General features: G+C 39.1%; 1 protein-coding gene across 3 annotated transcripts in view; it reads right to left on the bottom strand.

The window, feature by feature from the left end:
- LOC117987759 (myosin heavy chain, non-muscle-like) overlaps positions 1–17,820 on the bottom strand; it is a 121,942-nt gene that overhangs the window by 42,077 nt on the left and 62,045 nt on the right. For all 3 annotated transcript variants that reach the window (XM_069502794.1, XM_034974808.2, XM_069502795.1), the window contains exon 2: positions 1,127–1,283. In XM_069502794.1, the coding sequence (XP_069358895.1) occupies positions 1,127–1,283 (157 nt within the window). The remainder of the gene's footprint in view (positions 1–1,126; positions 1,284–17,820) is intronic.

The following is a 17,820-nucleotide window of genomic DNA, read 5'->3' as shown; positions in this document are numbered from 1 at the left end:
CGGTTAAGATAGTCGATAAGTTGTATCGATTGGTCTCATTAAGGCGCATCACTAGCCCAGCCTATTAACACGCCGGGCGATGGAAAACGCCCACTGTCTAGTTGTTTACCTTTCGTAATGCGAAGATTACAAGACTTACAAGTAGGAAGTTACACCATACATACTAATGATGCAACCAGGTGCATCTCGACTCTAAATTACTTCAACTATCCGCGTACGACTAACTATACTATAGTCCACGACAGGTTGAAATGACAATCGGGGTACGCGCGCTCGCCCTCACTGGGTTAGCTTTTAGTCGTTAAAACTTATCAGGAAACGAGATATTCTCAACAGGATCTGATGTGTCGAGTGCACTAAAAGTTTAAAACAGTGCTAAAACGTAGAACAGTAAGGCGGGGTTGCTTCAGTTTTACAAGCACGGAACCGTTAAACATGGCGTTACAGAACAAAATGTGGCTAATTCCGTTGTACACAATCTCTAAACTAAACCAAAATGGCTCATATAAATCTATTGCTATCCCTTTCATAATGTTGCTTGCGGAAAATGATAGCACTAGACAATCTCTAAACTAAACTAAATTAACAGGTCTACTGTTAATTTAGTTTAGTTTAGAGATTGTGTACAAGAGAATCTGCCCCAATGTCAAAGAAAACCATTTTAATGAATGTATATTCAATATTGTAACGATAATAAACGGTCTGAATTAACCGAGCCTAAGACCCAATTTCACTTTAACCCCCATTAAGTTAAACATTTATAATGTAAAAAGGGATTTTTGGCAGATGACATACGCGTTTTTCAAAAAGGAGAGATACAAAGGAATGTTAACTAAACCATGATTAACTTGTTTGGCCAGTGGTAGAAAAGATAAGGGGTAAGGGGCCGGTCATATAAGCCGTGTCACTAGAAGAATGTTAAATATTCATGTGGAAGGAAAAAGAGGAAAGAACGACCAAAGAAAAGGTAGATGGATTGCGTGAAAGAGGATATGCGTGTAAAAGGGGTGGATAATACGTTGACGGATGACAGGAGTGGAAGAAGAAGACATGTTGTGCCGACCCCACGTAGCGTGGGATAAGGTAAGGAGGAAGAAGAAGGTGATATTAGGTATAAGTGGTATACCTTGTAACATGCTCCGATACGCCGTGTCTGTGATGGCGAACACGTGCGGCGGCAGCTCGTGTCGCTTGATGCCTTTGTACCGCTCCATGATCGCCTCCGTGTAGATGGGCAGCTTCTTGTATGGGTTGACCACCACACAGAAGAGCCCGGAGTAGGTCTGCAACAAACGACAATATTGTGTGAGTCGTCTAAATATGCAAAAGTAAAAGGTGACTGACTGACTGATCTATCAACGCACAGCTCAAACCACTGCACCGATCGAGCTGAAATTTGGCATGCAGATAGCTATTATGACGTTAACATCCGTTAAGAAAGGATTTTTGAACATACAACCCCGTAGGGGGTAAAATAGGGGTTTGAAATTTGTGTAGTCATAAGCTAGTTAAATAATGAAATCAGTTGGTGCATTAGAAACTTAACACTCTGGTATGTATCTCGACAGGGCGGCGACATCAAAGTACTATCTGTTATCGGCGACCGATAACGGACAGGGGCAATAATTGTTATTGCGAATCAATTTGCGATCTGACCTAGCGTCTGGAGGGCACAGTAAAGTTATGTAAACATGGTAGGCTGCACCGTTTGCTTACATTTTCTAAGTAGAATTTATATCTAACTAGCAACACGCCCCAGCTTCACACGGGTAGCTTATTACAATTTTCGTAGGTATCTCTAATTTTTTTGAAAATAAAATATAGCCGATGTTACTCAGGAATGATGTAGTTTTTTACTGGTGAAAACGAATTCAAGAAATTTGAAATGTAAAATTTAAATGCATTTTTATTGCACTTCTCGATTAAATAAAAAAATTGTAAATGTTTTGGTGTTTATTATTATCCACTTTAGTATCAAATTAAGACACTTTAAAAAAAGGGTAACATACCCTATAACATATATAAATACGCAAAGCCAAAGCCTTGGTAAAGCCATACCTACTATCCGTCACCGCTGTTGACTGATGCAAAGATACAAGAGCCAGCGCGGCACAGTTTCCACGACACGCCTTCCTAATTTGGCCCGACTCTAGCGCTAATGGACATGTACAACTTATGTACAAGTATAACATGTCAATGTTAGGAGTTAGGACTTGAGTGCATTTGGTGTTGCTATTGAGCAAGATCTTCAAACATACCTAATTTTATTTTCCTCATGATGGCAAGTTCCTCAATGATAAAGTGGTAGATGCATCCGACTATTCGTAAGCACTTTTCATTTTTTTCATTTTCATTTTTTTTCATAAGTAATAATACAGTAGATGTCAGTAAAAAGGCCTCTAGAAGACAGACAGACAGACAGACAACAAAGTGATCTATCCTATGATATGAATAAATACTACTGGCCCTACCGCGGTAATTTGACATCTGCAGTGTGAGGATCGCAATCACCTCTGATTGGCCGACACCCGCTCACTATTGGACACAATGCATTGTTGCAACAAGAATACCATCAATTCAGCCAATCACAACAATTTCCATTGGTTACGAATTACGATAGTGCATCGACCAGCAGATACATCATTTTGGTTTAATCGAGAACCGTCTGTCCTTTGGACACTGTGTAATCAGTTGTTGAACAAAATATGCGTTCACAAAGGAAAAGTATGGTTCCGTCACGTTTTCAATGAGTCACGAGATCGGAATTCCGCTTAGCAAACGTAATGCTGGCCGTTAAAATATAGTAATACGTATATGAATATACTTACGGTTAAAGAACTTTATTCTCACTATAAGAATTAAATTCACTTACATGAGAAATTTAACACATAAACAGTCTATTATCTTATCCACAAATCAACTACGACTTTATACAAAAGAAAGTGGGTAGAAATAAAATGAAAGATGAAACGAATAATAATAAAGTTATTTCAAACGCTAAAATGGTAAATATTATTCGAAAAAACGCTTCCAGAAAAGGTAGGCAGGTACAGTACGCGGCAGAAAGTAATGTACATCGACATTTAGAAGGAGATTGCAGATTTGTAGAGCGTTTTCCCTGTCATTGAGACCGACAGAACGTCATATAGATATGAGCGACAGAGACAACGCTCTACAAAGCCGAAATGTCGTTCTAAATGTCGATGTACATTACTGTCTGTTGCGTACTGTAGTGCCCCATCCTTTAGTTTGGCTCGTCTTGGCGGTCTTTAAGGTGAGTCACCGAAGCTAAGCGGAAAAAACTGGTTTGCTAGATCAAATGTTTTAGGTATTTACTATTAAATAATGGCCTTGCTAAAAATATACAATATACCTAAAGACATTGTCTAAAGAATGTGCTACTTTGATACACAATGGGAAGTACTTCACTCGATCAAATAAAATCTTGAAATAAGTCGAAATAAAAGTCTAAAACGAATTATTTAACACTAAAATTTCTGACTTGGCAAATAATTTTTATATGGAAATATTTGTCTTTAAGTACTACAGAGAACCTGCTAAATTTTGGTTTTCAACAGGACTTCTATAATTTATTAAATTCAAATTTAACGTTTGAAACACAGAATTTGAACGTTGCGAAGCGGTTTACTTCAAAGCCGCGCTGCCCGCCTCGGTGACTCGCCTTAATACCTATTCAAATGAGAACATTACGATTGTATGAAGCGATTGAAAAACTAAAAATCTGTTCAGGCAGTTGGTACATTTTAACAAGTGAACAGTCACACCCATCAGACTAATAAATAATATGTTACTCGTATGAGTCATGTTATGTAAAAGCATTGAGAAATCTGGAAAAACAAGACCGACCGAGTCGTGATCGCAGAAGACCTTCATCTTCAGAAGGCACATAACGGACAAAAAATTCATAGAATAGTTACTCGTTTGTACTTTGTAGATAGATGAGTATGCACTTACTAGTAGATCTCTGTTTAAGATGTTTTTTTTTAAATTTAAAAGTAAAAAGTGAATCGTTACGGTATATTTCCTAAGAAGTAGGTAAGACATCAATAGTGAACACGCATCTTGTAGGCAAGCGCGCTCCGTCTTACGCTGCATCATCACTTGCCACCAGGTCTGATTCCAGCCAAGCGCTATTTAAAGCCATACTAATGTACTACATAATACTATATACTAATCCATACTAGTATTATAAATGCGAAAGTGTGTCGGTCCGTCTGTATGTCTGCTAACTTTTCACGGCCCAGCCGTTTAACCGATTTTGATGAAATTTGGTACAGAGTTAGCTTATATCCCGGGGGAGGACATAGGCTACTTTTTATCCCGGAAAAATAAACTAACGAAGTCACGGGCATCATCTAGTATTTTAAATGCGATATTGTGTCTGTCTGTCTGCTAACTTTTCACGGCCCATCCGTTTAACCGATTTCGATGAAATTTGGTACAGAGTTAGCTTACATACCGGGGACGGACATAGGCTACTTTTTATCCCGGAAAATCAAAGAGTTTCTACGGGATTGTTCAACCGATTTATATGGGTATAAAGGTAGGTTGCGTCCCGGAAATCGACATAAGCTACTTTTTATCACGGAAAATCAAAGAGTTTCCACGGGATTTTTATTTATTTTAAAAAACCTAACCGCGGGCGAAGCCGCGGGGTTCAGCTAGTAGTCTATAAATTAAAAAGAACCCTCGTCACTATTCAGATCCGTAGTAGCAGGTTGCTAGCCAGTATAACCGCTGACTCAGCAGGAAACAATTATGCATACTCCGTATTCTAAGACGTGTTATTGGAATTTCTGCAGCTCATTATAGGGTCGTCTGATAGATTCTTAGATGCACATTATGTTATTGTAATGTGGTTTAGTGAGCTAGAGGCGCCATCTTTACTATTATCATAAACTAGCTGATGCCCGCGACTTCGTCTGCGTGGAATTAGGTTTTCGAAAATCCCCTGGGAACTCCTTGATTTTCCGGAATAAAAAGTAGCCTATGTCACTCTCCAGGTCTTTATCTATACCCATGCAAAAATCACGTCAATCCGTTGCACCGTTGCGACGTGATTGAAGGACAAACCAACAAACAAACACACTTTCGCATTTATAATAAGGGTACTAATGAAAAAGGGATTCGCAGATTCTGCCCTTTCTAATTACTGTCCTTCACTTTTCTTTCCAAAATATCATAAATCAAAGTTCTACTGGTGGCTAGACTGCTGTACAGATGACACCACCGAAATTGATAGCTTAATTATCTCGGAAACGTGACACTTTTTTGTCTCATACAATACTTGTTTGTATTGATGCCCCTTATTGATTAATGCCAGTTTTTGTGTGGCCGCTATTTTGAAAAAAATGGCGAACACGTAGATAGGCCAGGCTTTATACTAAAATATTCAAACCCCTTTACTCTGTTTGTATGTCTATTTTATTACCTTAATGGTTCAACCATGAACACCGAATAGGGGATCTGATCTTCCTCGCAATTTCTTGGTCTCTTGCAATTAATTTTTTTGGGAAATGGGATTATGCCTATGTCAAAAATACATATTTCTAAGGCGTTATAGACTAAGACTGGCGCGTGCCAGACCTTCGTTATTTTATAAAAGCTGAAAGTTTCTCTGCGTATTGTCCCCAGACCCCAACACAAGGAGGAACTATTAGCGACAATGAAGTTTGGCTTAGTTCCTTCTTAAATTAATAATAGAATTATTTAATAATGTGCCTGCTTAGATGATAATTGTGTTTTAGAACATAACAGCTTATTTTTTATTTATTTTTAATGTAGATATAAAATTTAACATGAAGGCTTTGTTCGTAATTTCAGAAGGTTCTCCATTTGGGAGCAGTTATTATATTAAACACATCAACGGGGCATGTCACACGGTTGGAATGAAGTTAGAAATAATTAAATTCCGCCACGCGCCCTGGCGCGGCGTCGACTTGTCGTGAACTAATTTTCCAGTCTGATGCGGAGCTGTTCTGGTATTGTTTCCAACTTAGTTGGGGATTGAAAGATCGTTAACTACGTTTGTAGTAGTTAGTTAGTCAGATCCTCAATAGACAGAGCCTTAATAGCTCAACGGTTAAAGGAGCGGACTGAAATCCGAAAGTTCGCCGGTTCAAACCCCACCCGTTGCACTATTGTCGTGCTCCTCGGCAAATCGGATACATTTGACTGTACATTCCTCTTCCATTTAATTTAAAAATTCCACGATGAAATGTGTTCCAAAGTTATCCAATTATCTTTATTTTTTCATAATTTTTATGAAAGTGTTAGTTTATACCTACACTTCAAGGAAATTCCTAAATAATTATCAAAAATTGCGGAACCGGCAGGATTCGAACCTGTGTCTTCTGGGTTTCGCGCCCGACGCCTTGACCGCTAGGCCACGGTTTCGCTTACTGCCAGTGACGAAATTTGTGATATATGTATATGCATGTTCACTCAGTACTAAAGCGACTGTCAATGCCATCTAGTAGCGCCACTTTGCAGTTATCAAAACTACTTTCAAAGGCCCATATTACAATGCAGCTCTTTGAGCCGGTTCCGCAATTTTTGATATGTACCTATTTAAAATTATCCATTTATCGTTACTATTCGTCTTTGCAATATGATTTACAAAGTTTTCGTTCTGCAATACATTATCGAGGAGTCAAGTGAGGTTCGTATCCGCCTCGGAATACATTTAAAGTGCCTCCATGGAGCCCTCGGGAGGCAGGTGGCGCTCCCCTCGGAACAGGTGCACTGGCGGCCGCCTGATTGTAGCGATTCGTGAAAATTTAAAATCATTTCATGTGGTAGGCAACTTCGAAGTTGGTGAAGACAAAAATAACAGCATCAGAAACAAATTTACGAACCCAGCTACCAGTGGCGTGCAGCTCATAGAAGCATAAACGCACAGCTTACCCTCATTGTAGTAAATCAATGCTTATTTTTTATTATAACCTGCCGTAAAATAAGTTCATACTTAAATGCATACCCTGGCTTGAACTCCTGTGCACGCCACTGCCAGCTACCCATACTAATATAAATTCATTTTAATTTCATTTCATCTCAACTCATTTCATACACTATGTACACTAATATTATAAATGAGAAAGTGTCTGTCTGTCTGCAAGCTTTTCACGGACCAACAGTTTCACCGATTTTGATCTAAATTTGGTACAAAGTTAGCTTACATCCCGGGGGCGGACATAGCCTACTTTTTATCCTGGAAAATCAAAGAATTCCCACGGGATTTAAAAAAAAAACCTAAGTACACCCGGACGAAGTCGCGGGTCACTATCTAGTTTTACAATGTGGAGGTGTGTATTTCTCTCCGGTTTACCTTTTTAGCCACAGAATTAAACTTTTTGCACGGGAACAGCTTGTGCATTCTGAAGATAGGATATTTTTTATTCCGGTTAAAGAGTTCCCAAGCCCCATGAAAATTTCAAAAACCTAAATACACTCGAATGAAGTAGCGGACATTAGCTAGACGAAAATTAAACCATTTTTAGGGTTCCGTACCTCAAAAGGAAAAACGGAACCCTTATAGGATCACTTTGTTGTCTGTCTGTCTGTCAAGAAACCTACAGGGTACTTCCCGTTGACCTTTAGATCACACAAAAATAATTAAATTGTGGTCATGAACTAATAATTAGTATTTTCAACTTTCGAAGTGAGATAACTATATCAAGTGGGGTATCATATGAAAGGTCTTCACTTGTACATTCTAAAACAGATTTTTATTTATTTTTATGCATCATAGTTTTTGAATTATCCAGCAAAATGTCGAAAAAATATGACTGTAGTACGGAACCCTCATTGCGCGAGCCTGACTCGCACTTGGACGGTTTTTTTTGATGGACTCAATATTTTTTTGCACTGTGGAATCTATAATACGACCTTCAGCAAAAAAAAACTATTAACTGTTGATGATGATGTAATAAGACTTGTTCCACAGTAAACATGGTGTTGTCCAATCTTTCATACAACATATGTAATACTAGCTCATGCTCGCGACTTCGTCCGCGTGGACTACTCAAATTTCAAACCCCTATTATACTCCCTTAGGGGTTGAATTTTCAAAAATCCTTTCTTAGCGGATGGCTACGTCATAATAGCTATCTGCATGCCAACAGCCCGATCCGTCCAGTAGTTTGAGCTGTGCGTTGATAGATCAGTCAGTCAGTCAGTCAGTCAGTCAGTCACCTTTTCCTTTTATATATTTAGATTATTAAGTCGGTCTCTCGGTCGGATATGACGTCACGAATCATGTTGTAGTTCTATCTTATCTCCGCCTCTATCTAATATCTATAGATAGATTTGAGATCAAGTTACAGGACAGAATTAGACTAATCCATTAAGACATCTGCGATAGCCTAGTGGTAAGAACGCCCGCCTCCTAAACGGAGGTCGGGAGTTCGATCCCGGGCACACACCTCTAACTTTTCAAAGATAATGTACCTACGGTTTAAAATTAAATATCACTTGCTTTACCGGTGAAGAAAAACATCGCGAGGAAACCTGCATGCCTGAGAGTTCTCCATAATGTACTCAAAGATGTGTGAAGTCTACCAATCCGCACTTGGCCAGCGACTATGGCCAAAACCGTTCTCACTCTGAGGGGAGACCCGTGCTCTGTAGTGAGCCGACGATGGGTTGCTCGTGATGATCATGATGATGATTAAGACAACAGATAGGTACCTATTTGACGATCAATCTGACTCACAAGTAAAAGGCACTGAGTTCGATTCGTCAGATTCTCAAATCTCAGGTCTCTTCTCAGAATGAAAGCTTTTAAAAATGTATTGTTCTTGTTTAGGTTTCCGTACCCAAAGGGTGGCCTATTACTAAGCCTCCCATGTACGTCAGACCGTCCGTCTGTCTATCAGCGGGCTGTATCTCGTGAACCGTAATAGGTGGAGTTGAAATTTTCACAGAATATCTATTTCTATTGCCGCTGTAACAACAATTCAAAAATTTCAAAAATTACTGCTATGAAAATTGAGAAAAAATAATAAAGTGTTGTTTCTCGTTCAATGGCACGGAACCCTTGGTATGTGAGTCCGACTCGCGCTTGACCGATTTTTGTTGTATCACATCCCCTACAAGGCTTACAATAGTTATTATCGTGACATAGCTCGTCCTTACAATAGTTATTATCGTGACATAGCTCGTCCTCAGGTCGTTGACCCGCCAACGCAGGATACCATTTCGTCCCTATCGCCATCCGCTGATAGCACCACTATTACACTGACATTCTGACGACCTCCCTGGCGCAGTAGTAAGCGCTGTTGTCTTATTAGTGGGAGGTCACGGGTTCGATGCCCGGCAGGGGTTTGGAATTTTATAATTTCTAAATTTCTGGTCTGGTGTGGTCTGGAGGCTTCGGCCGGGGCTAGTTACCACCCTACCGGCAAAGCCATGCCGCCAAGCGATTTAGCGTTCCGGTACGATGCCGTGTAGAAACCAAACGGGTGTGGGTTCAATAAAAACTGCTATACCCCTTCCAGGTTAGCCCGCTTCCATCTTAGACTGTAGCATCACTTACCACCAGGTGAGATTTCAGTTAAGGGCTAACTTGTATCTGAATAATAATAAAACATTGTTTTGGCTGCATTTCATGATCAACCCATCGCCGGCCCACTACTGAGAATGGGTTTCCTTTCAGAATGAGAAGGGTTTTGGCCATAGTCCGCCGCGCTGGCCAAATGCGAATTGGCGGACTTAAAACCTTACTTTTTTACCTTTGAGAACATTATGGAGAACCATCAGGCATGCAGGTTTCCTTACGATGTTTTCTTTCACCGTAGTAAGAAAAAATAGTCCAACTAGTCAAACCAAAAATATCAACAATTCTAACTAGCATTTACCAGCTGATTTGAATATACTAAGGTGTATCCGTTAGTAACAATGCTTAGTCTAAGACTGAGATCTATAGAGCGCACTTTTACTTTGCTCAGACTTAAGATTGAGTCAAAAGGAGACGTTCAGGAAGAACGCGTTTTAACTCTCTCTTAAGTCTAAGCTCAGTCAGAGTGCGCTCTATAGATCTCACCCTGAATTACTTGGGAGACAGTCTCGACCGAAAGAAACTCGTCCGAATGGCCGAGTTGCATCCAGACAGATAGGGGAGACAGTCTCGACCGAAAGAAACTCGACAGATAGTTTGTTTAACCAATTTGGGAGAGTGTGGGTGTTATTCTCCAGTCGGTCTTAACGGCGCTCCTAATCCAATTACGCGAAGCCGATTATACGCGGAGCTAGACGTAAATCCTCCTTAGCCGAATATTGCGCCGAATAATTAACTCCTGTTTCATATTGGTGCATATCTCCTAACCGAATAGCGTAGCGATCTGTGGCCTAAGTAAGTTATTATGATTTATTTGGATTCCGTATTTTAGTATAGGCACGTTATTTTCACGTATAATAAGGCTTTAGGGAAAAGGCTGTGTGTGAAACATGCACCGAGCATGCCTGCGAGCCCGGACGGAATGCATCACTGACATCGTGTGAGTCGTCATTGTTTTTGATTACGGACTTGCAAAAAAAAGCTGTGATGATCTTGGACAAGGGTTAGATTAATAAACTTAATTAATTAGTGCGATCAATAAATAAAATATAAATAATTTCGATTAAAAATGAATTACCTGATAAAATCTAAATATATAAAAGGAAAAGGTGACTGACTGACTGACTGACTGATCTATCAACGTACAGCTCAAACTACTGGACGGATCGGGCTGAAATTTGGCACGCAGATAGCTATTATGACGTAGGCATCCGCTAAGAAAGGATATTTGAAAATTCAACCTTTAAGGGGTTGAAATAGGGATTTGAATTTTGTGTAGTCCACGCGGACGAAGTCGCGAGCATAAGCTAGTCTATTATAAATAAATTTAACACGTAGTTTGCATGTAATTGTATAATTATTATGTATTTAGCATGAATGTATTGTTAATGTACCTAACTTTGCAACGCCCGAACGGGGCTTGTAACCATGAAAGCAAATGAATAAATAAATCTAAATCTAAAATCTAGAACTTAGGATATATAATCCCAGCTGCGGCGTGCAGGTCATAGAGGCATAAAAGCACTGCTTACCCAAGTTGAAATGGCTCAATGGTTATTTTTCATCATGAGTAACCTAACTGGCTAATGCCTACCCTAGCTTAGAACCCCCTATGCACGCCGCTGAATCCCAGGCAGGTACGTTTAAGCATATACTAATAAATGTTGTGGATCTTTGTATTATAAATACTATCTGTCCCGGCTTTACTCACGTGTGTAGTCGAAACCGCGGCGCGTGCGCGAACGGACTCCCTTGAAAAAGGACCCCATATGGGTTCGAAACTAGTCGGGCTAACGTCGACTACACACGTGAGTAAGCCGGGACAGATAGTATTTATAATGGAAATCACTCACGGTAGTTTAAACGCTTTGTAATTTAGTTAACTAGCTGATGCCCGGGACTTCGTACGCGTGGATTTAAGTTTTTAAAAATCCCGTGGGAACTCTTTGATTTACCATGTATAAAAAGTAGCCTATGTCCCTTTCCAGGTCTTAAACTATAGCCATACAAAAAAAAAACACGTCGATTCGTTGCTCCGTTGCTACGTGATTGAAGGACAAACCAACAAATAAACACACTTTCGCATTTATAATAACGCACAAAACTCCGAAAGTTGGAAGGCCGTTTAGGACACAGCATTGGAAAAAGTAATACATATTTTACAAGTGCTTAATTTGCATATTGTAAATTGTCAAGTGTTCTACATTATATAAGAGCCAGTGTTGAAGTAGGTACATTGCACAAATCAAGTCGGCGTATTTTGAGCACGACACTAAATAACCAAATATGGCAAACCAACACCAGTCACGTACTGTAAACCTTCGGGTGTACCATACATGTTGAATATGACTCACATTTTCCAAATGCAAGGGAAACTCGACTTAATGGCGATACATTCAAAGGTTGTGGCCGTGCTACAGAAACAATGGTATGTGGGCGATAGATAAGGATTACATCGTCTGTCAGTAAGAGCTGTATCACACGGGATACTTCTTGTCACGTTGCCTTGTTGCACTTGCTGCACGACAACGCTTCAAATTATACTTAAATAGCTTATTCCCGCGACTTCGTCCGCGTGGACTACACAAATTTCAAACCCCTATTTCACCTCCTTAGGAGTTGAATTTTCAAAAATCCTTTCTTAGCGGATGCCTATGTCATAATAGCTATCTGCATGCCAAATCCATCTAGTAGTTTGAGCTGTGCGTTGATAGATCAGTCAGTCAGTCAGTCAGTCAGTCAGTCAGTCACCTTTTCCTTTTATATATTTAGAATTTTAGACTAGCTTATGCCCGCGACATCGTCGGCGCGCACTGCACGAATTTCAAACCCATGTTTCACTCCTTTATGGATTGCATTTTCATGTCCGTCATAATAACTATCTTATGCCAAATTTCAGCCCGATTCGTCCAGTGGTTTGAGCTGTGCGTTTATAGATCAGTCAGTCAACTTTTATAGATAATATTTATGATTGTTATCATTATAGTGTTTTTACCAACAACACTGCAAGGAAATTCCTAAATAATTTTAAATCGAAACCGGCAGGATTCGAACCTGCGTGCGTCTCCCTGGGTATCCGCACCCGAAGCGCCTTTGACTAGGATATTTTTTCTTGAGTCATAAGCGTTTACGCAACGTTTTGACGAGCGATAAGTCTCTAATGTGTGTAAACAGCTAAAAACAGTAGCTTGTTGTCAATATTTTTGCTTTACAAACGCTTTGTTTTCCGGTTACGTTCGACGGATCAAAACAAAGGCGATTTTAACTTAACTAAACAGGTAGCTTTGAATTTTGAAGAATTTGCCATGTCTCCCTAGCTAAAGAAAATAGATTACTTTTAAGTACTTAATAATATTTGAATAGAACTGAGCTACTTCTCAGTAACAGATCACATAGTTAAGATGGCCACCAACAGATACAGAAGCCGGTGGAAACAGATAATCCATTCGAGGGAAGTTTGCCAGAACCACGATCTTCAACAATGAAGGAACGACCAGAGAGAGAGAGCTACTTCTAAATATATAAAAGGAAAAGGTGACTGACTGACTGACTGATCTATCAACGCACAGCTCAAACTACTGGACGGAGCGGGCTGAAATTTGGCATGCAAATAGCTATTGAGACGTAGGCATCCGCTAAGAAAGGATTTTTGAAAATTCAACTCCTAAGGGGTTGAATTTTGAAATTTTCAATTGAAATTTGTGTAGTCCACGCGGACGAAGTCGCGAGCATAAGCTAGTGGCTCATAAGTGTCTGTGGCAGAACAGTCTTTTTTGTAAGAAGAGCATTCCGAGCAAGTGATAAATTCATATGAAAATTCAAGAGCACTTGTAAAAGTTTATATGGAGTAAAAAAATCTTTCCTTTTAAAATTTAATTAGCTTTAAACTGTAACTTTTGCTAAATTTCAATTATCGAAATTGAATATCATTAATATTGAATTATTAAAATCGTTTCCTTTAAAATAAACAAAAAACCCAAAAGACAAAAGGCATTACTGACTAATTAATATGGCAATACACAACCGTAAATGGATTTCCGAGACATTGAATCACAGTGGGTAGAACGCGATTACGCACATTTCTCCTAAACCCGAGAGATTGATTCATCGCCCACCGTTCACTATCTCACTACAGAGCACAAAAAAAAATCAGACCGATCCGATCGCCTTGCGTCACATTGAAGCGAATCGATTGAATCACGATGGAGATTTACGGCTGATATTTCTGCCTCTATACATTCATCATGATCAACCCATCGCCGGCTCACTACAGAGAACGGGTCTCCTCTCAGAGTGAGAAGGGTTTTGGCCATAGTCTACCATGCTGGGGCCATGTGCGGATTGGTAGACTTCACACACCTTTGAGAACATTATGGATAACTCTCAAGCATGCATGTTTCCTCACGATTTTTCCTTCACAGTTAAAGCAAGTGATATTTAATTACTTAAAACGCACATAACTCCGAAAAATTAGAGGAACCCCCGACCTCCGATTAGAAGACGGACGTCCTAACCACTAGGCTATCACAGCTTCTACATTAGCTACAATGAAAGTTACTCTTTCAGATACCCAAAGCTAATGTAACTTATAAAGTTAAAGTTAACAGAGGCTTCTCCGTCATTCGCTCCATACAAATCTAGTTTGGTTGATAGATTTTTATTATTATTCAGATACAAGGAAGCCCTTGAGTGCAATCTCACCTGGTGGTAAATGACGATGCAGCCTAAGATGGAAGCGGGCTAACCTGGAGGGGGTATGACAGTTTACCCATGTCCCTCTGGTTTCTAGTTTCTACACGGCATCGTACCGGAATGCTAAATCGCTTGGCGGCACGGCTTTGTCGGTAGATAGATAGATATTAACCAGCTAAACTCTTCTTCTTTTGTTTCATGGCTTTTTGTAGTGAAAGAGCAGCACAATGCACTTTGCCAGTGTGAAATAGCTTGAAGAAGACATGAGACCCTCACCACCTGGGTGTCTGGTGCACTTCGACCGCCCGTTGTGCCAGATCCTTTTATCCACTTACATGCAAACTGTGTAATATCTTCCAAATTTTAAGTTTTGTATAGGCTTTATAGTTTCTGAGATTTCGTGATTAGTCAGTCAGTCAGTCAGTCAGTCAGTGAGTGAGTGAGTGAGTGGGTGGTATTTCGCTTTTATATATTTTATTTTATTTTTATTTTATTTTATTTAACAGGAAAACTTACAGCTAATATGTAAAAATGAATAGGTAAAAACAGAAGAAGATTAAAGCTAATGACAAGTTTTCACAGATAGAATACACATAAGAATAACAAAAAAAATTATTTACATCTTCTATTTATTGATATATATAAATAAGTTTAATTAAAAATCCATTAATTAAAATAAAACTGGTTGTATTAATGTAAACACCGACCGTAACGCTATCAGCTTAATGTACATATTAAGCAAATATTCTCAAATAGCTTCGTTAGTCACCGACCTCAATAATACTGGTACAAAATTCTGCGTATCGTGCGATAATGCCAAAATAAGGTGATGTTTTGCGTACGTGCGCCGTTTCCGAAGGGTATTGCATTGCTTCTTCGATTAACGACAACTCCCATACTCGTATATAATTCCCGTAAATTGCTATTGCGCTGGAACCATGTCTCATTAACATCGAAATAAGGTTATTTAAAAATCTAAATATATAAAAGGCACAGGTGACTGACTGACTGAATGACTGATCTATCAACGCAAAGCTCAAACTACTGGACGGATCGGGCTGAAATTTGGCAAGCAGATAGCTATTATGACGTAGGCATCCGCTAAGAAAGGTTGAAATTTGTGTAGTCAAAATTCGGGGTTGAAATTTGTGTAGTCCACGCGGACGAAGTCGCGAGCATAAGCTAGTATACAATATACGTTTTAAAGATATACCATCAGCTCGAAACTTCAGTCTAGTGCTGACGTCACTAAAATGGCGGCGACGCGCGTTAGCACTTTGCGGTACATTACATTATATTTAATTTTATAGGGGAGACAATATTTATGTCCCCCCCCCCATTCTTATGGGAGCTTTACTATGATAGAGGCCTAGTACTGAAATAAATTACTGTCGGCAGAATCAGTACCCTTATATTATAAAAGCGAAAGTGTGTTTGTTTGTTGGTTTGTCCTTCAATCACGTGGCAACGGAGCAACGGATCAACGTGATTTTTTGCATGGGTATAGTTAAAGACCTGGAGAGTGACATAGGCTTTTTATTCCGGTAAATTAAAGAGTTTCCACGGTATTTTCAACAACCTATATCCAAGCGGATGAAGTCGCAGGCACTATCTGTTATGCAATAACTATAGTACTTTACTAATTCAACAAAGAGCGACTTATAAATATAATATAAGGACGGTACAACGATCGATTATATTATTATTACCTATGTACAAAGAAATTACCGCAACAACCTTGGTTATAGTTATACTATATTATAAGTAGGAGTATTTCTTTGTCTCGACAAAGTCCGTACTCCGTAGTTTCTCTATGCCCATTAACCTCGGTAAATCCTTTGGAACAAGTCCAAATTGAGCTTTGTATCATAAATAAAACTAGCTAGGAAAAACAAAAATATTTTTTCCTATTTTCTTGGGTGATAAAATAAAATATAACTGTTTTTCAAGACATCAACATAATATTTATTGCTGAAACTTTACAATAGACGCGACTTTACTATTCGATAAAAATGTTCAGTCAGTTCTATCACAAAATATTATGATACTAGCTGATGTCTTCATTCGCGTGAATTTAGGTTTTTAAAAATGCCTTGAGAACTCTTTGATTTTTCGGGATAAAAAGTAGCTTATATCACTCTCCAGGTCATTAACTATACCTACCCATGCAAAAAATCATGTCGATCCGTTGCTCCGTTGCGACGTGATTGAAGGACAAACCAACAAACCATTTTCATTTATATGTAGGTAGGTATATGTGTCTACTCCAGCAATGCCAGCTGTTCTCTGTCAATAACAACTGTACAAAGTTTTAACTCAATCGGATGAATGATGCGCGAGCGCATAGATAACAACAATATATAGATAGATTAGATTCGATAAGATTTGTTAGGTTTTACGCCATGAATGATTTGAGTTTGTAAAAATATTTTAGTTTTGGCCGATTGTTTATAATGCGAAGACGTGTAAACGACCTTTGCGAGTTTCACAAGGGTTAGCAAAACTTCCCGACTTTCAAACCGTGTCATTTTAAAGTCTTGTTGGTACCATGATTTTTAAACTAAAACATTTTTAAACGCTTTTTGCCTAACCTTCTTAAATTTTACTATCCCGTAAAAAATATCTCATCATCATCAACCCATTGTCGGCCTGAGCCGGGTATCTCTCAGAATGAAAAGGGTTTAGGTCATAATCCACCATGCTGGTCAAGTGTGCCATGGCAGACTTCAAACACCTTTGAGAACTTTGAGAACATTTTTAGGTCTGCAGAACTTTAAGTATGCAGATTTTCTCACGATGTTTCCTTCACCGTTGAAGTGACATTTAATTCCCTAAAACGCACATTAAAAAAGTTAGGTGTGCGTACCCGAGGTCGATCCCTAGCCCCATTATGAAAATCACACAAAAGCAAATACCAATTAAGTACTTATTAATTTTATTAATTTACAAGATGAGGCCCGCGACATCGAAACTAAAGGGGAAGGGGTTTATTAAAAACTGCCATACCCCTTCCAGGTTAGCCCGCTTCCATCTTAGACTGCATCATCACTTACCACCAGATGAGATCGTAGTCAAGGGCTAACCGCTACCTTGTATCTGAATATATAAAAAAATCCTTTCAAGTGTCAACTGTGTACTTTTATAAGTATCAACCCTATACGCGTCTGGTCATTGACCTCGGTGTCGTTGCTTATTTGCATTAAACAATGCCTTCCATCCTCGCTAAAATATTTTGATCATAAAAAACATTTTTGGCATATCAATAACTTGTATTGTATCGGTTTTACACGTTTACGATAAAATAATTTTTAAAACTCCCATAAATTCATTTTGAGAGAATAAAGATGTGGTATATTTTACCACGTTGGGGTCCCAAGGTGCTGGAATGGGGACTTCGCACCGGAACTCGCAGCGTTGGAAAACCCACCACTAATTGGACAAACGAGATTGAGATCTTAGAGTCCTGTGTCCAGCAATAGACATCTATCGGTCTAATGATGATGATGAAGATAGTCGAGTGAATAAAACAATTTGAGCCACCAGATTGAGAA

This window comes from Maniola hyperantus, chromosome 13, assembly GCF_902806685.2.
Source record: "Maniola hyperantus chromosome 13, iAphHyp1.2, whole genome shotgun sequence".
In the NCBI taxonomy this organism is placed as follows: domain Eukaryota; kingdom Metazoa; phylum Arthropoda; class Insecta; order Lepidoptera; family Nymphalidae; genus Maniola; species Maniola hyperantus.
This window is presented reverse-complemented; position numbering and strand designations above follow the sequence as displayed.